We start from the raw sequence: 20,000 nt of genomic DNA, 5'->3' as shown, positions 1-20,000 counted from the left end.
TGAGTAGACAGATTGACAGGCTTAGAGACTTTTGTTTGAAAAGTGAAAGGCTCTTACCGGCTTCTGACAGTCTTAAGGCCGTTTCACACCGGTGCGGATCTCCGTGCGAATAATTGGCACGGACATTCGCAAAAAGACGTTTTAATTAGTTGTAATTGAAGCTTGCACACCGCGGCCGAACAGTCGTGCGGCATTTTATTTTTCCGGATGGACATTGACGTCTGCACGGAAACGCCTGCGGAAAATAGGTTTGACCAATGAAATCCTTTGTTTACAGCTGATGTCATACCTCCACTACTCTTGCCAAACCCCCCGGCTAATCAATTTGGTTTCTCAACATCCAATTTTATTTTATATGACAACCACCATGACACACCGACATCAACGACACTAGATCTTCAGATGGCCCAGCAGCTGGGATCCACTGAAGATGGTAATGTAGCTGTTGTGTAATGAATTCCTACTTGCTAACGTTGTAAACCACTGTTGTAAATGGATGGAGCTAACGTTAGCCACTTGTATCCAAGTGCTAACTAGCAGTTTAGCATCAAATTTGGGGTCCGCTGCTACTGCCTCCATTTTCTCTTCTCATTGTTTTTTCAACTGATGGAAATGTCCCTGCCTCCAGTTTCTTTTCATGGCTCGTCTCGCTGCTGTATCTGTCTGTCTGTCTGTCTGTCTATCTGTCTGTCTAACGTTAGCTGACTAGTAGCTAGCTTGCGGGTAGGCGGTGCTGTCCTACTACTAGACGGGAGCCCAGGAGGGACACTAACTACTGGTTACACTGAACACTGTTTTTCCGCTGCGGAAAATGAACGTGGGACTGCGAATAATTCACACCGGACCTGTGTGTATAGGTTGCAATGCGGAAAATTTGCATGGAATTTCGTACCGCATTCCGCCTCCGCACCGCATCTGTGTGAAACGGCCTTTAGCCCTCGTTCACCCCATACGCCAAAGCCACGCTGAAGCCACGCTGAAGCTACGCTGAAGCCGCGCTGAAGCCACGCTGAAGCCACGCTGAAGCCGCACTGAAGCCACGCAGTTTCATTTCGGCATCATTGTTAACAGGCGAGACCGTTCACACCAGCCGCGCGCCACACCACGCCGCGCTGAAGCGATAGTTCAGGCTTCTGTTCTATTTCCCAAGCGTGCAGCACGCTGAACCCGAGCTGCCAGGGCATGAAGTCAATACAAGTTGTGGGCGGGGGGGGGAGGCAGCGCCGAGCGAGGTGCTGAGGAAAGAGTGCTTCTTGTCTGACCGGTTTAGGGTGACACCTGGCTTCTGTTCAGCACAGCTTCAGCTCTGCTTCTGGTGTGACCAAAAGGCTTAGAGGTGTTTGTTTGTTTGTTTTTACGGGTTTCTTGCTTGAAAAGTGAAAGGCTCTTACGGGTTTCTTGCTTGAAAAGTGAAAGGCTCTTACGGGTTTCTTGCTTGAAAAGTGAAAGGCTCTTACGGGTTTCTTGCTTGAAAAGTGAAAGGCTCTTACGGGTTTCTTGCTTGAAAAGTGAAAGGCTCTTACGGGTTTCTTGCTTGAAAAGTGAAAGGCTCTTACGGGTTTCTTGCTTGAAAAGTGAAAGGCTCTTACGGGTTTCTTGCTTGAAAAGTGAAAGGCTCTTACGGGTTTCTTGCTTGAAAAGTGAAAGGCTCTTACGGGTTTCTTGCTTGAAAAGTGAAAGGCTCTTACGGGTTTCTTGCTTGAAAAGTGAAAGGCTCTTACGGGTTTCTTGCCGACCACCATCCTCTCCACCGCCTGCACCTGGGACACGTGGTCGTCGTTGGTCCTCAGCTCCCACTTCTGGATCCTGCCATAGATCCCCAGCAGCAGATCTCTGGGGATGTCCTGACCGTTATCAACACCTGACACACATGCACGCACGCATGCACGCACACACATACACACACGCACACACACACGCACACACACACGCACACACACACGCACACACACACACACATTCATTGATTGTGTTGAGAGGGTATTTGTGGACATCAAATTCTAAAATACAGAAAGGAAGTGAAACATTGCATATCTGTGTTTTTAGGCTGAATGACGAGACACTATCTTGGTATGTTCTAGGAATTGGGCGAAATACATCATTAGTAAAACTTTGACTTGAAGTGAAATTGGTTTCTTGATCGTACAAACATCCAGTTACAAACTGGCTCTCAAGTCGCTGTCTCCATGAAAACGACAATCTTGTCATGACAGAAATCCCAAATCCGCATCGCCAATTGCTCCTTGGCCCAAAGCTCATCTATCCGTCAACTCTCATAGAAATCGATTCAGTTCAGTTCAGGTCAGATCAGACCAGATCAGATCAGATCAGATCAGATCAGATCTTTATTTCCCTCGAGGGCGGCATTCATTTATACGTTGTTGGGATATTGTGCTGACAGACAGATAAACTAGGCGAAATGCAGGCAAGAAAATAAAACTTAACAAAATAACCCAACTGAAAAGGCTCAAAAGACACAGAATAAAGATGATTTGTATGTATAATAGTTTATACCGCGTTCAAGACAACTCTGAACTCGAAGGTTTCAACTCGGTATTTCTGACCTCTGACATCGTTGCGTTGATGCTGTATTTAACTCAGAGTAAAGGAAAATATCTCGCTCTAACATCTCGCTCATTTCATTGGTAAAATAGCTGTTGAATTCAACATATCAGAGCGAAATATAAACAATATAGACACATAATTGCATAATTACAGCTCAAATTAGGTCAACAAACACTTTGATGAAGTCAACTCTGTCACATGTCATTTTTGACATGTGGGAGGTTGTGTTGCGAGTGGTCTTGGAGGCGGGGTTAGCGTCGGAGGTTGTGTTGCGAGTGGTCTTGGAGGCGGGGTTAGCGGTAGTGACTGTGGCTGTGTGAGCTGCTGACTGACCCCGCAGGTTCTTGACGAAGTCGTCGATCTTCATCTTCCTCTCTGGCTTGACGTTGGGGCTGTACATGTCCGTGTTCAGGAGGATGATGGCAAACGCCAGGATGAAAATGGTGTCTGGGTTCTGGAACTGCCGGATCAGCACCGGGTTACAAACACAGTACCGCTGACTGGAGAGAGAGAGAGGGAGAGAGAGAGAGAAGGGAGGGGAGGGGGGAGGGGGAGAAGGGGGAGAGAGAGAGGGAGAGGGAGAGAGAAGGGAGGGGAGGGGAGGGGGGAGAGAGAGGGAGAGGGAGAGAGAGAGGGAGAGGGAGAGAGAGGAGAGAGAGAGGCGGAAGGTGAAAACTGACAATGACTACGTTTACATGGAGTGTTTACATGAGTTATAGAATATTCCATTCATATTCCTGTTTAGATGCTACATAGCAGAGAACGGTTAATGACTGAAGACACGCCCACATGACGCCCTACGTCCTACATATTCACCTTATTCTTTGCCCATACAAGGACGCTTCTGCATGACGTCATTTCGTAATCGTCTTTCTGGTTTTAGACACGGAAGATTCAAGATTCAAGATTTTTATTGTCACTCCGTGGTACAAGTATCACGTGTGAAATTATTGTGCTGTGAACTCCGTTTACAACATAGTACAAATATAACAGGGCATATGAGTGCAAAAACAACAAGAGACACAACAAGCAATAAGGCAGTATAGTGATAAGACAAGTCAGAGACAAGTAGATTATGCCTCCCGTAGTCATTTTTAGACTTGCCAAAAAGCTGTTTTCAAGCAAAAAAAAAAAATGTTTTAAAGTTTTAATATTTTTCGGGTGAGAACGTTACATATATGTGACCGGTTTATCAGAATAAGCCTATTTGGAAATCTTTAACGAGCAGCGAGGACCGGGAGCGCTGGCTGTGCTGACACCGGTCGGACGAGCTATCTGTCAAACCCTACTGTAGTTAGGTTACTGGCAGTGAGAAAACACTGTCGACGTGCTTTTGTAACTAACGTTAAATGCCGACCGGGTACAGCCATCGGCTCCTCGCAGCAGTAACGCTATTACATGTCACTGAAGTTGGTCGCAGCTGTGTAGCTTAATTCTGAATGTTGCCAAACTTCATTCATTATTATAGTGACGTTTTGTTTTGAAATGAACCGGAAGAACAAATACAATTGCGTGTAACGCGGAAGAGAGAAAAAGTGGGCGTGGTGAATAAGGTGAATAGACCGTATTCAAAATATGGGCGGAGTCAGCGTGAAGCATAGTGTGGACGTCGCCATCTTGGGGTTCTTGCGCAGCACCACAGAGCCGCAGCTCCGCCTGCTATTTAGTTGATGATCGGCAAGCTGCGTGATGACTGGACGGGTGACCTGTCAATCACCCCCAACACATGGTCGTCTCTATCGTCTCTGTTACTCTAAACGGCTCAGTTATATACAAATTCTGCACCCGTGTTATAAGGTGAAATTAGCTATATATACATTTATATAATATACATTTTAATATGGGGGTCTATGGGCATTGACTCACTTTTGGAGCCAGCCTCAAGAGGAACTACAGATTTGAGGGACAACATGTTGGGACTTATTTTGCGCAAAAGTTGCGCAAACGCTCGCTGGAAACTAGAGCGTGTGTCGCCAAGCAGTGGGACTGCTACGCGTCGCAAACGCTGTCAAAACATAATAATACTGTAAATTATAATAACATTGCAAGTCCGTCTAAACGTATAGTCCTTGGGATTCGGACCCCCGGTGTGGTGCAGTACCTGAAGGCCTCCACCAGCCGCTCCACCCGCTGCGCCTCGCCCTGCACTTTGATCTGAGCCTGGAACTTCCTCAACGCCTCGTCCAGATCCATCGCAGAGAAGTCCATCTCATCCAGAACACAGCTGCAGACAGACAGACAGACAGACAGACAGACAGACAGAGAGAGCAGTGATCAGAACACAGTTACAGACAGACAGACAGACAGACAGAGAGAGCAGTGATCAGAACACAGTTACAGACAGACAGACAGACAGACAGAGAGAGCAGTGATCAGAACACAGTTACAGACAGACAGACAGACAGGGAGAGCAGTGATCAGAACACAGTTACAGACAGACAGACAGACAGACAGAGAGAGCAGTGATCAGAACACAGTTACAGACAGACAGACAGACAGACAGGCAGGGAGAGCAGTGATCAGAACACAGCTGCAGACAGACAGACAGACAGACAGGCAGGGAGAGCAGTGATCAGAACACAGTTACAGACAGACAGACAGACGGACAGGCAGGGAGAGCAGTGATCAGAACACAGTTACAGACAGGCAGGGAGAGCAGTGATCAGAACACAGTTACAGACAGACAGACAGACGGACAGGCAGGGAGAGCAGTGATCAGAACACAGTTACAGACAGACAGACAGACAGACGGACAGGCAGGGAGAGCAGTGATCAGAACACAGTTACAGACAGACAGACAGACAGACAGACAGGCAGGGAGAGCAGTGATCAGAACACAGTTACAGACAGACAGACAGACAGGCAGGGAGAGCAGTGATCAGAACACAGCTGCAGACAGACAGACAGACAGACAGACAGACAGGCAGGGAGAGCAGTGATCAGAACACAGTTACAGACAGACAGACAGACAGACAGACAGACAGACAGACAGGCAGGGAGAGCAGTGATCAGAACACAGTTACAGACAGACAGACAAACAGGCAGGGAGAGAAGTGATCAGAACACAGTTACAGACAGACAGACAGACGGACAGGCAGGGAGAGCAGTGATCAGAACACAGTTACAGACAGACAGACAGACAGGCAGGGAGAGCAGTGATCAGAACACAGTTACAGACAGACAGACAGACAGAGAGAGCAGTGATCAGAACACAGTTACAGACAGACAGACAGAGAGAGCAGTGATCAGAACACAGCTGCAGACAGACAGACAGACAGGCAGAGAGAGCAGTGATCAGAACACAGTTACAGACAGACAGACAGACAGACAGACAGACAGACAGACAGACAGGCAGGGAGAGCAGTGATCAGAACACAGTTACAGACAGACAGACAGACAGACAGACAGGCAGGGAGAGCAGTGATCAGAACACAGTTACAGACAGACAGACAGACAGGCAGGGAGAGCAGTGATCAGAACACAGCTGTAGACAGACAGACAGACAGACAGACAGACAGACAGACAGACAGACAGACACACAGACAGACACACAGACAGACACACAGACAGACAGACAGGCAGGGAGAGCAGTGATCAGAACACAGCTGCAGACAGACAGACAGACAGACAGACAGACAGACAGACAGACAGACAGGGAGAGCAGTGACCATGGTTTGGAGGTGCGACACACAGAACCTGAATGGATAGAGAACAGTCTGACCACTGTTTCCCATGGTCATTTGACTAGTACAGCATAACATGGTGACTACTGTATGGACTTATAAGGGTTAGTGGCTATGGTGACAACACGTCTGCTTATTAAAGGAACACGCCAACATTTCGGGAGATTCGACTATATCCCCAAGAGTAAGACGAGAAGATATATGCCGTTCTCTTCTCTGTGCGTAGCGATGCACCCCTCCTGCTAGTTAGCTTAGCGCAATGACTGGTAGTCTGCGGAACGGGCTAGCCTACCCCCTTTAAGTCACCAAATACACATTCCAACAGTGCCAAAATGCTCATAATGTACATGTTGTGACTTGTGTACTCGCCATGCTATGAAATAATAATGTCAACGTACAAGACATTGAATTTTCCAAGCAATTTTACATTATTTCATAATGTGGTATTATTTCATTGACGGAGGTAGGCTAGCCCGTTCCGCAGACATTGTGCTAAGCTAACTAGCAGAAGGGACGCTACTTTCTATTGCATGCATGCACAGAGAAGGGGAGGGGCTATCTATCTCCTCGTCTTACTATGGGGAATATGGCAAATAGGCGAATCTCCCAAAATGTTGGCGTGTTTCTTTAACCCATTGATGATACCTGATGCAGCATGTGTGTGTGTATCCCTTTAAGAGGTCTTAAAGGGATGCACACACAAATGAGGGATATAGACGCAAATGCTGCATCAGGTATCAATGGGTTAAGGCGGTGACTGTGTCACAGCTGCTTGAGATCTGTGCAGATGTGTCCGTTGCAAGAGTGTTTAACAAACTGTTAAAACTCAACTGAAAGCTGCTGTTTGCGCTGAGGTTAATGTAGCTTTAAACAAAGATGCAGCTTCTCTCCCTAGTTCTTCTAGTCAAAAACAGCACATTAGCATCATCGACCAGGTACCTAACTTGGGGTGCTTTCACACTTTGGTCCGTTTCAGCCTCTCAAGTGGCTCTCCAACGACTTGTTTGCACATATGTTGCTGGAGTCATGTGACTGTCTTGAAGTCATGTGACAGTGCTGTGTACTCACTCCAGAACGTCCTTGTTGAACTGCTGTCGGTTTCCCAGGAACTCTCCGATCATCTGCCGGCTCAGTCCCTTCCTCTCCAAGATGAAGCGGGCGATTCCCACCGGTGTGTCCGACACAAAACCCCGCTCGATCAGGTACTGGATCCCCTTCTCTGGCTTCCTGCAATAGACGACATTTTGTTTTTTACTGTGATTTCCTTGGTTTTGTCTTGTTCTACGATCATCCACCATGTTGTGTCTGCTTCTCATTGTTTTGCTAACAATACCCCTGGTGTGTGAGATAGATCGTCTCCACCGTGATCTCATCTTTTTACAGTAACGAAATCAAGCTATTACAATTCATTTGCCAACGATATATTGATGCGCACAACACAATTTAATTTCCCTGTAGTGTTTGGTTGATATGAAAAGCTGGATCTCTGTGGATCATGGTTGAGAAACACTGCTCTACAACCACTGAGCTACACAGGAACACATTAAAAACCATTTCATTCAATATTCAATCTCAGAGAAAGCGATAGCATGAATGAGAGCATAGAGAGAGAGAGAGTTGGAGAACGAGAGAGAGAGAGAGACTATGGGGGAGTTGGGAATCTGGACAGTTCAGTGACAGTCATCTGACTAGTGAAATGAGGATCACTGTGATCCATAACGTTTTCTGGATCAAAAAGAACCAGTTGACACATTTGGCAGACTTTTGAAAAGGGTAATGACCCAGAGGTCAATTTAAAGAGAGAAATGCATTGAGATTGTGAGGTTGTAGACACATCTGCCATCCATCCATCTTCAACTACTTATCCGGGCCGGGTCGGGTCGGGTCGGGTCGGGTCGGGTCGGGTCGCGGAGCTATACTGTAGTCGTTCCAGCAGATGTTCACAATCGGAATCAGAATCAGAATCACTTTTATTGCCACAGTATGCAAATTTGTCTTAGTGTCTGTAATGTTTCAAGTGCAATCTCCCACACACACACACACACACACACACACACACACACACACACACACACACACACACACACACACACACACACACACACACACACACACACACACACATATATATATATATATATACACACACACAACATGTACATGAGTGGAGGAGTGTTCAGTGGATATTAAATATGAATTTACATTGAATTTACATGAAATGTACAGTCTGAGTTAAATATGAGTTTAGGCATCTTAAAATAATGGTCGGTAGCGAAGGTAATAATTGGGATAGGGATAGATAACAATACTATTGAAAGTTTTTTTAAATGGTAATGAATTGCTTGTTTAACTGCATATTCTGCAGATTTTGGTGGCAAAGTGACCCAAAGGTAACTGAGAGGCAGGTGATGGTCCTGAAACGTAACTGAGAGGCAGGTGACGGTCCTGAAACGTAACTGAGAGGCAGGTGATGGTCCTGAAACATCACTGAGAGGCAGGTGATGGTCCTGAAACGTAACTGAGAGGCAGGTGACGGTCCTGAAACATCACTGAGAGGCAGGTGATGGTCCTGAAACGTAACTGAGAGGCAGGTGATGGTCCTGAAACGTAACTGAGAGGCAGGTGATGGTCCTGAAACGTAACTGAGAGGCAGGTGATGGTCCTGAAACGTAACTGAGAGGCAGGTGATGGTCCTGAAACGTAACTGAGAGGCAGGTGACGGTCCTGAAACGTAACTGAGAGGCAGGTGATGGTCCTGAAACATCACTGAGAGGCAGGTGATGGTCCTGAAACGTAAGTGAGAGGCAGGTGATGGTCCTGAAACATAAGTGAGAGGCAGGTGATGGTCCTGAAACGTAAGTGAGAGGCAGGTGATGGTCCTGAAACATAAGTGAGAGGCAGGTGATGGTCCTGAAACGTAACTGAGAGGCAGGTGATGGTCCTGAAACGTAACTGAGAGGCAGGTGATGGTCCTGAAACATAAGTGAGAGGCAGGTGATGGTCCTGAAACATAAGTGAGAGGCAGGTGATGGTCCTGAAACATAAGTGAGAGGCAGGTGATGGTCCTGAAACATAAGTGAGAGGCAGGTGATGGTCCTGAAACATAAGTGAGAGGCAGGTGATGGTCCCGAAACGGAGCCTCACTGTGGATGACTTACTTATTAAAGAGGTTGAGGCCGATGCGGTACTGCCTCCTCTGCACCACGTCGTTGTTGAAGGCGGGCGAGTCCCAGCTGTGGCGGCTCTCCCTCTGATAGGTCTGCTTGCCCAGGGCGCCGCCCGGCCCGACGGGCTCGCGCAGGCTGTCGCGCGACGAGCTGCCCGAGCTGCAGTTGTTGACGGTGGTCGTGTCGTCGTTGGAGTTGGTGGTGGTGGAGTTGACGCTCTCGTTGTCGCCGTCCGAGCAGAGCAGGTGGTGGTGGAGGAGGGTGGAGGAGAGCGGGGAGGGGGTGAGGGGCGGGGGCAGGGGGGAGAGGAGGGGCGTCAGCGGCGGCAGAGGGGAGGGCAGCGGGGAGGCGGGGGGGAGTTCGGGGTAGTTCTGGGCCGGGTGGTGATGGTGTAAGTGGTGGTAGTGCTGCTGGGTGAAGTGGTGTGCGTACGGGCTGCCGGCGTGCGTGTGGTGCATGTGCACGGGGTGCGCCGGGAACTGGTGGTGGTGGTGGAGGATGGTGGGCAGGTGGGGGATGGGCGAGGGGTGGGGGTGCGGGTGTTGGTGCAGGTGTTCGATCCCGGAGGGTTCCTGTTCGTACGCCAGGCGCCCGGCTATGGCGCCCCGCTCCGTCCTGCAGAGTTGAACATTTCAAGAGGTCAAAACTCCAACAACACTTGTACAACACAGTATACAAGTGTGTACAGCATTTGTGTGTGTATCCGTTTAAGACTTAAAGGGATACGCACACAAATGCGGGATATACACGCAAATGCTGCATCAGGTATCAATGGGTTAAAGAACAACTTTATTATTAGACCAACGTGTTTCGGCTTGTGGCCGTGTCAATAAATTCACGTCAGGAAATGTCTGTGTCCACCTAGCGTCTTTTCATCAGCTCTGGCGTCTATTTTCAGTTGTTTCCAATGGGGGGAGAGCGTATGTGGGCGCACACGGACGTCTAGAGAAAGTGCGCAGCGCCCGGCGTCTATTTTCACAGCGCTCCGGTGTTTTTGTGCGCTCGACTCCCAGCGCTTCCAGCTGAAAATATTTTAACTTTTCAGAAAGACGCTGGTGTCGGTTGCTCCTTTTCTGGCAACTAACCATATGGAGAAACTATCGGAACAGAGACAGAAAGGCTGAATTGTGGGAGCAGATTGGCTATACCAGGGATACTCAACTTGCTTTGCCCGGGGGCCACTTTCGTGAAATGATAGAAGGCGAGGGGCCAGTTAATAAACAATCAATATACATTTTTCTGTAGCGGATTGTAGGTTTTTGGGGTGTCAGCCGGAGTTTAGTCTGACAATGTTGTGCACACCGGATAGTTAGTTAGGTTAAGTACATACATAAGTGCCTGGGTAGCGAGCAGATGGCGGTATTTGACAATTTAGCAGCTAAATCATAGATTATTGAAAGATATTCCATATTCCAGACTGAAATGCTATAACAGAAGTGGAGTATTGGCCAGAATGACATGAACATTTGGACACTTATTCAGCAGGTATCTTGCATGTTGCGTTCAGGTGCACTGTAAAAATTCCATCGCGGGCCACACAGGGGGCGCCCGCGGGCCGCATGTGGCCCGCGGGCCGCCAGTTGGGTATCACTGGGCTAGACACTTAATATTTCTGGTGAGTGTTGAGCTAAATCACTGTATGTGTGTTGTTTGCTAATGTTAGCTGTCAGCTATCAAGCTACTACCGCACTGAACTAACGTTAGTTTCAGATGTTAATTGTGCGCTGAGATCAGCGCTTCTCAGCGTACTTCCAGCGTTTAACGGTCGGAAAAAGACGCTAGGTGGACACAGGCCCGTAGTCACTATCTATGGCCAACTAAGTTAACACAATAGTGATGAGCCTATGGCCCATTGATGGAAGCCTTTGCATTTTCATGACTGCAGCATTTATGAACTGGGTGTCTGTGGTGACACAGATGACGCAACATTGTTTGGATCTCACTTGCAAATACCACTAATCCCCATAGGTGTCACCAAACACCGGACGAAACAGAAATCTTAAAGATTATAAGTTTAAATAGGGTAGTGGAAAAAAAATGTACAGGTAAAAAAAAAAGTTGAACATTGAACATTTCACACAGCGAGTTACAGCAGTGACTTTCACATCAAGGAGCCCTAATCTACCACATTGGATTAAGCAGCACTGTCGAGTTGCAGCAAAATAGACAGTTTGTGTTGTACTTTGAAAGGGTTTTTCATCCCTTGAATCAAATTGTACATTATCAGCTTTATTTTAGCATGCAAAAGTAGCGCGAGACCCTTTCCTGGCTGTTCATTGGCTAATGAGTCTCGCATTTTGGTCCTCCGCTGACGCCACTCTCTCTCTAGAGCAGTGGTTCTCAAATGGGGGTCCGGGGACTCCGTGGCACTTTGCCAGGGGGTCCGCAAAAGGTTTTCAGGAAAATAAAAAAATATTTATATTTTTTTTTGCAAAAGCTTCATAGTTCAACAAAAATATTTTATGCTTTAAATTTAAAATGGTTCATGGATTAAATTCTAATCTAACAATCAATTTAAAAGTCAAGCACGTTACCATGGAAACAATTAAGCTTAGCCCAAAATCACAAATCAGAATGAGGGGGACCCCAGTATATTTTCTATCTTGTAAGGGGTGCTTGGCTGAAAAACATTTGAGAACCTCTGCTCTAGAGGACACTAGATTATGCCAGCTGAGCAGTATGGAGGCTTTTTTTTTTACTTTGTATTTATTTATTTATATTTTTGTTTTTTTTACATTTTTGCTCGTGACCCTGTTCACACTTAGCAGATGACTCTACTTGCCTGACGCGGTCGGTCTCCATTTCTCCAAATGGGGAGCGCGCCGGCTGCATTCTACTGCATGTAGTCCACTGAATGTATGCAGGTAACTCATACAACCCCACATCAAAATATCTGAACTATCCCTTTAAGTTCATAAGTTGACACAATCTAGAAGAATGACTATTTTGATCATAGTTTCACTGTTATCTATCTACAATACAGATAGTCATGGAATTGGACAGAATCATATCTGTGTACTAAATGAGGGGTCTTTGGTCTTCTTGAACCCCAGAAGTGGGCGTGGTTTATATCGGAAGTCACATTAAAGTGATGAATTTGAAGATTTTTGTTTTGTTCTCTTTGGCGACCCCTATGGCGATGAGCGGTAATTGCAGGTGAGATCCAGTGTTGCATTATGTGACATTAGTCCGTTTGTTCGGCCACAGTAACCACCCGTATTGCTGGCAGAGACCAGAAAAAAGCAGCTTGTTATCCTACTTCACACAAGAGTTGATGGGTAAAGGTAAAGTAAAGTAAAGTAAAGTCCCACAGATTGTCACACACCTGAGTGTGTGAAATTTGTTCTCCGCATTTGACCCATCCTCTGGGGGAGCCATGAGCGGCAGCAGCGCCGCGCTCGGGAATCATATGGTGATCTAACCCCCCAATTCCAACCCTTTGATGCTGAGTGCCAAGCAGGGAGGCAATGGGTCCCATTTTTTTTTTATAGTCTTTGGTATGACTCAGACGGGGATCAAACTCACAACCTCCCAAGTCTCAGGGCGGACACTCAAACCACAAGGCCACTGAGCGGGGACCTACAGTAACCTGCAGAATGAGTCTATTTCATTAGTTCCACCTACTCTTTGTCACCACAGACACCAAGTTTATAAATTCTGCCAATACTGAAGATGCAAAGGCTTCCATCAATGGGCCATAGGCTCAATCACCATGAACTCAGTCGGTGATGGCTAGTGGCTTAAAATACATTTATTTACATGAAAATCATTGAGATTATAACTTTAAATCAGGCAAACGTATTCTAACCTAATATTCAGTGGGTGTTGGTGCGGGTGCTGGTGGGGCAGTGGGTGGGAGGGCAGGGGCCGGGCGGAGGGCAGGGCCATGGGGACACGGGTCTGGCCCTGAGCCATGGCGACCGAGCGGCCGTTGGGTTTGTGTTTGATGGTCCCGTGTGGAGAGTCCACATCGCTGCCTCCTCCTCCATCTCCTCCTAGCTCCTCCTCTCCGCTCTCTCCTCCCCTCTCGCCTTCCCCTCGCTCCGCCCCCGGGGCTTCCTGTTCATACACCAGCCGTCCTGCGATGGAGCCCCGCTCCGACCTGGAGAGTTGAACATTTCACACTGCGAGTTAGAGCCGTGACTTTCACACCAACCAACCCTGATTTACCACATTATTATTTACATGAAACTTTCACACCAACCAACCCTGATTTACCACATTATTATTTACATGAAAGGTTCTTTCTGATTCTTAAAGCCCCCTACAGTCCGCTTTTCTTCCTGTATAACCGGTGTTCTTGGAAAACGTTCTGATGTTTGTATATTTGTACATTATCTGATTTGCAACAAAGAACATATTGACATATTGATAAGAACCGAACTTCGTCTCTTGCCTTCCATACTCTTTGCGCTACGCCGGAAACAGAATTTCCTCCATAAAAAGTTAGTTTAGCTTAGTTTATTATCAACAACTGGCCAACACATTTCAAACCTGATGGGCTTTTTTGTGCCAAGGACCGGTAGATAGATGGAAAAAAAAGTTGCGGACTGGTTGTCAATTTAAATGGTTTTAGTTACATATATATTTACTCACCAGGTGGCGACAAAGGGTAAATAACAACCTTTTGTGTTGTACTGTATGTAGCCTACAGTATTTATGTTTTTGTTTCAACTACAAACATAAATAAACATCTATAAACAAACTATGTTTTAACTACCACACACAGCCTATAATATTATAGCCTATGTTTATAAAAAAACAAAAAAAACAAAATTGGACCGGGCCCATGGCCCGGTACCAAATGCGTTGCGGCCCGGTGGTTGGGGACCACTGGCTTAAAGAATGGCTTTACCGCTAATGAACCCACTTTGTATCATATATAATCTAGGTAATATAAGCACATGGACAGTGTTTTACCTTCTCTCTGGGTTTACCTCAAGTGAATTTGCTCCTGCTCCTGCCTGCAGAAACTCCGCCCCCACCAGCTACAAGTCATTAAGGCTCTCCATGTGATTCTCCGTGGATGTGCGCATACTTAAAAAATAAAAATAAACAATAAAAGCCGCCCTCGGAGCAGATTCTGCCTCTCCAGCACAACTTCCGCAGCTCCGTTGTGACGCGTAATGCCTACCCCACACTACAGGATAATTTGCAAGATTATGGCCAAGATTCCCCCCTCCCGATTTTCTCGGGGGTGCTCCCGATTTGAAGCGCGTCGGGCAGATAATCTTCCCAAATGATCCTGTAGTGTGTGGGGTTCAAAGATTCACAATCGGGAAGACTGCCTCTTCCCGATTGTGAATCGGGCATATCTAACATGTTAGATATTTACAACCCGACAGGCGATTGCATCTTGAGCAGAGAGCCAGTAGTAGCTGCGTTTCCATTACAGTTTTTCGCAAAATAATCTGGTCCGCGTCTGCCCGCAGCCCCGCACAGAAACAAAGAACGAGGAAATTGTCATCGAGGTGAAATACCCGTGCGTCTTTGAACGGGACGGAAAACTAAATGCTATACTGCAAAGCATGTAGCCTACAACAAGCGCTTAGGTCTCATATGCTTCCCGCATCGGCAAGTGTCCGCACGGAAAAGTGAGTCAAATCAGCAGACGCGCCCCTCCACAAGACACCTGTGCAGACGGTTTTCGCCTGGCCGTGCACAGTAGGCCTACACCCCGAATGGACGCGGCTGTCCGCGCAAATATTAGTTAAACAAATCCTTTCAGTGCAAATGCATTATAAAAACAAAAAATAAAATTTGTTTAGAAAACGAAATGACACTACTACACCCGGTGCGCACACTGAATAGGCATTTTAAAAGTTAACGTCGAGCCCTGCTTTCAAGGTGAATCTTCGGCATAATCTTCTAGTGTGTGGGGTTGCGTTTGAACAGACGCGATTGTGTGTGTGTCCCAAGATTGAAATGTTAAAACATCGGCTCTCTCTGTCCTGTAGTGTGTGGGCTCTCAAGATTTTTATAATCTTCAAGGATTTGAAAATCCTGTAGTGTGGGGTAGGCATAACGCGTCACAACGGAGCGCTTTGTCAGAGGAGGAAATGGGAGATCTCCGTGAGGAAAACACAGAGAGAAGGTAAACACTCTGCACGTGCTTATATTACCAAGATTATTAATGATACAAAGTGGGTTGATTACCGGTAAAGCCATCGTTTAATGGAAAGAGCGTGATTTGAACTGGTTAACAGTTCACTTGAATAGGTCATTCCGTTTTGAGCCCGGAGAACATTGTTACAGTAGCAGGCAGTGGGCTTAGCTAACATAGCTAACAGCTACAGTAGCTAGCTAGTTAACATACGAGCGCGTTCTCAGTCAGAATAGAATTGACCTATCACTATAGCGTTCTATTGAGTCATATGTCATGATGCCATTTTAGCAACTTTCAACACACGCAGAAACGTCACATCCACTAGATTTCCACAGAAAACCCGGCTCGACTTCTTCAGAAATCAGCCCACAGGCTGTTATAAGCAACGGAGAAACTTGATTTTTGAAGTTACGTTACATCAAATTCACTCATTGGCAATGAAATAAAAGCTCTTAAATAATAAGTTCACCCCAAAATTAAAATTCAGTCATTCTTCATAGCCTACTTACTGACTTGGAATCTCAGGCCTTCTGGAGACTTGGGTTACGCCAGGAGCCTTTTTTTTCTGTTGTTTTTATACATTTGAAAGTTGGTCACCATTCACTTCAATTCTTCAGGAGAATTGTGTAACGGTGTTTAGCTGTGAAACTCCACCGATGTTTTGTGGACTAGAAAACTCCACACATCGTTCCATTGACATGGGGATGAGGAGTGACTGAATTTTCAATTTTTGGTGAACTTATCCTTTAATGCATGTAAATTGTGTCAACAATTGTGTCAACAATTCTTATAGTACCTTTAAAGAATAGACCTTATTCGATAACCCCGGACGCCGCCATATTGATGACAAACCGCAGCCGTAACGTAGTCTGGCCGAGCGTATAGCAACAGTTATGGCTTCGTCAAAGAGAAGTGATGAAAAAATATGTTTGGTCGAAGGTGCCGACCCCTATAAAAAACTGACTTAAAGCAGCTACGAGCAACTTTTTCGATTGTTATTAAACAGTATAAATTTAATATCAATGCATCACATCTTACCTCTAATAGTCGACGAGACCAAAGCCGTGTGTATCTGAGATTGCTCCCTTAGGTGATTATTAAGTCTATAGTCTGTCTAAACTCGCGCCAACAGGGGGCTCTCTAGAGCGACCGGACCGGGTAACCCGGAAGTGAAACGCGGAAGTGAAACCAGGAAGTGAAACGCAGCTGCCTTCCTAGCCGTTTGCGCTGCCTAGCAACATAACATAAACAATGTGAACGCCACGCATACTCGCGGGAACATCTCTCGTTATATTCTAACAGGTTTTTTGGAAGTTATTTTGTGGTTATGGCCGAAGTGGCTGCTGCAAACCGTTTCATTTCACTTCCTGATCTGCCCTGGCCACAGACAGACTAACACTGGCCGATTCACTCGGGGTTCAAGCGAGACTACGCTGCGTTGGTCTCGTCGACTATTAGAGGTAAGATGTGATGCATTGATATTAAATTTATACTGTTTAATAACAATCTAAAAAGTTGCTCGTAGCTGCTTTAAGAGTAAATAATAACTCATTATATTGCCAAGTATAACGTACCGGACATTGTGAATACAGACAGCATTGGCATAGGCTACACGTCTCAGGAGCTGAAGGCTTTCAAATCCCTTGAGTCCTAGCGTTATAACTATTTCATCTGTGGCAATTGGTCTGACATTTTTACTTTTGTGCCACCAATGACATCATCATCATCATCAAACATCGTCATGACAGCAAAGGTAAATAACCTTAACGTTAAATGTTTGTTTGATCTGACGCTTGCTAGCATAAGCCCAATGGTTTGCTACTAACGTTAGCCTCTAGTCTCTTTCCCTTCACGTTTATGGACAGTAGCTAGTAGCTAACACATGGGCTTTTATTGCTGCTATTACTACAGCCGTGTATTATTACACAGCACACTATCGCTGTTGTGAAATAGCTCCTGACGCAGTAAAAACAGCATTAAATAGGCTAGTAAGTAACGCTGGCTATAGCGTCCTAAGCTATGACAGCTGTCAGTCACTTTTAAACAGCGCGCTGTCAACAATATGGCGGCGGTGGGCGTGCCCGTACGTGAGTGACGTCAAATCGAATAAGGTCTATATTAGACAAGTGTATGTCAATAAAAGCTCTCTGATTGGCTGTACTGACCTGTCACTCATGTCCACTGAGCTGTCGCTGGGCGGTTCTATGGTCAGCACGGGGAGGTGTCCCCCTCCTCCTCCTCCTCCTCCCCCGCCTCCCCTCCCTCTGCACTCTGTGCAGGGCGTGCTGCTCCTCCGGGGGGCGCCGCTCCCCCCGCCCGCCTGCGCCTCCCTGCCGTCGCCCCGCACCCCCGCTCCTCCCCCCCCTCCCCAGTACTCTGTGTCGGAGCTGGAGGTGGGGTGCGACAGCGGGGAGGAGGGCGCTCGCTCCTCCATGTAGAGTGTGACGTCCTCCTCGTGCACCACCGCGCCTCCTCCTATAGGGGCGCAAATCAGACGTTTAATCACAATACAATATTATATCGATTCTTTGGACGATACGGTATTTGCTGATATCACAAAAGGGCTTTTCACATGGCATTCTTAGAATAGGGCTAAGCTAGCCCCGGTTAACTTAGCCCCCTTTTCGCATCTGTTAACCCAGGTTCACTTAAACCCAGGACTATACAATTCACACTGCAGTTCTACTCGTTACTGGGTTAGTGGCCGTTGAAACAAGTGACTAATGTTTACCTTGTAGCAACTGTCCATAGCGGTCCAGTTAGCTTGGCCCCATCTCTGGCGCCATTTCTCACTGGCAACTTTTAACCCTGAAAAGTTGGGGTTAACTGCTCTAGAGCAGCTAGCCACAGGCTAACATCGGGGTTAGCCCACTTTGGAATGTTCCATGATTGTGTAAGTGTGAAAGCTTTCTTAGCCTGGGGCTAACAGCCCCCTTAGCCCTAGGCTAAGAGAATAACACATCCCCGGCGAAGTGAAGTGTGAAAAGACCTGAAGTCTGCGACGATACGATTTTGATTTGATTCGATTCAGGGTCTTGCGATCGATTTGAGATGATACTGTACCATATGCCCATTTAACACAATCAGTTACATTTATATAAACTCAAAAGAAGCAACTCAAATATGATTTGACACTTTTATTCCTGAGCTCTTCAAGAAATGAAATACAATCTATTCTTTTGAATAAAATCAAATAGACCTGTTGCTCACAATAAAGTGCCACATTTCTGTTTGTTTGTGTTTTTTTTTATCAATTAACTTAAGGAGCCTTTGAGGACCTTTCAATTATGAACACAAACATGTACATCTTTGTTTCATCACCTTGGTTTTACAAGCCTTATCTTCACAACTTCACTCAAATCAAATCTGGATAACTATCAGACTAAATGAATGGGTGCAAAACTGTTTACACTTCGCTGATGTGATACCATGTGAAGGGGCGGCTGTAGCTCAGGAGGTAGAGCGGGTCGTCCACTAAGCGCTTTGGATAAAAGAGGTCCGTGGTTCGATTCCCGCCTCCTCCACTCTGCATGTCGAAATGTCCTTGGGCAAGATACTGAACCCCAAGTTGCTCCTGATGGTGTGCCAGCACCCTGCGTGGTAACCTGCCGCCATCGGTGTGTGAATGGGTGAATGTACCTACTGATTGTAAAGTGCTTTGGATAAAAGCACTATATAAATGCAGGCCATTTACCATTTACCATGTGCAAAATAAGTGTTTTTCGGTGTTAAGTTCTTTAAAATGATATGTATCAATGTTTCCCTTTGCATCGATATGGTCAATCTAGATCAATCTATTGGCACACCCCTACCTCCTGCCGCTCCTCGCCCTCCCGCTCCCCTCACGCTGCGTTGAGACGAGGAGGCGTGGCCTGTGCTCCACGGGGCACACTCCTGGTAGTCTGACTCCTCCTCCTCTTCCTCTTCTCCTTCCTCCTCCTCCTCCTCGTCTTCGTCGCCCTCCTCTTCCCCCTCTTCCTCTTCCTCCTCCTCCTCCTCCTCTGCCGCGGCCTCCTGTGAGTCTTCGCGGCCGGACTGACAGGTGAGGGAGTCGTCCATGGAGTCAGCAAGGGACTTTACCTGCAAGGCACGCAGACACACACACACACACACACACACACACACAGACAGACACACACACACACACACACACATACATACACACACGAACAAACAGAAATATAAGGTGCTTTCGGAACGCAGGGACTTTTTCAGTTCTAGGAACAGTTGGAGGAACTCTCCACTTTTTCTTGTGTTCTCATCACAGGAACTGGGAACCATAGTAGTTCTTCGAACGGTGTTTTGAGGGTTGTGTTGAGGTGTGTGTGTGTGTGTGTGTGTGTGTGTGTGTGTGTGTGTGTGTGTGTGTGTGTGTACCTGCTTAGAGAAGGACTCGTCCATGTCTCCTGTGTCCTGTGACCCCTGCTGACCTACTGAACCCTGACCCTGTGGCTGACGCTCATCGAACGAGTACTACAC

General features: G+C 46.7%; 1 protein-coding gene across 1 annotated transcript in view; it reads right to left on the bottom strand.

Moving 5' to 3' along the window:
* LOC310795032 (IQ motif and SEC7 domain-containing protein 2-like) overlaps positions 1-20,000 on the bottom strand; it is a gene marked incomplete at both ends in the record, with an annotated part of 280,546 nt that overhangs the window by 23,610 nt on the left and 236,936 nt on the right. Inside the window, 9 exon segments of the mRNA XM_083657052.1 lie at positions 1,722-1,861; positions 2,899-3,065; positions 4,667-4,789; positions 7,317-7,475; positions 9,407-9,987; positions 13,235-13,517; positions 17,687-17,996; positions 19,334-19,601; positions 19,899-19,994. Of these exon segments, the coding sequence (XP_083513178.1) occupies positions 1,722-1,861; positions 2,899-3,065; positions 4,667-4,789; positions 7,317-7,475; positions 9,407-9,987; positions 13,235-13,517; positions 17,687-17,996; positions 19,334-19,601; positions 19,899-19,994 (2,127 nt within the window).

The sequence above is a fragment of the Poromitra crassiceps genome, assembly GCF_964638095.1.
Source record: "Poromitra crassiceps genome assembly, chromosome: 20".
Taxonomy (NCBI): Eukaryota; Metazoa; Chordata; class Actinopteri; order Beryciformes; family Melamphaidae; genus Poromitra; species Poromitra crassiceps.
This window is presented reverse-complemented; position numbering and strand designations above follow the sequence as displayed.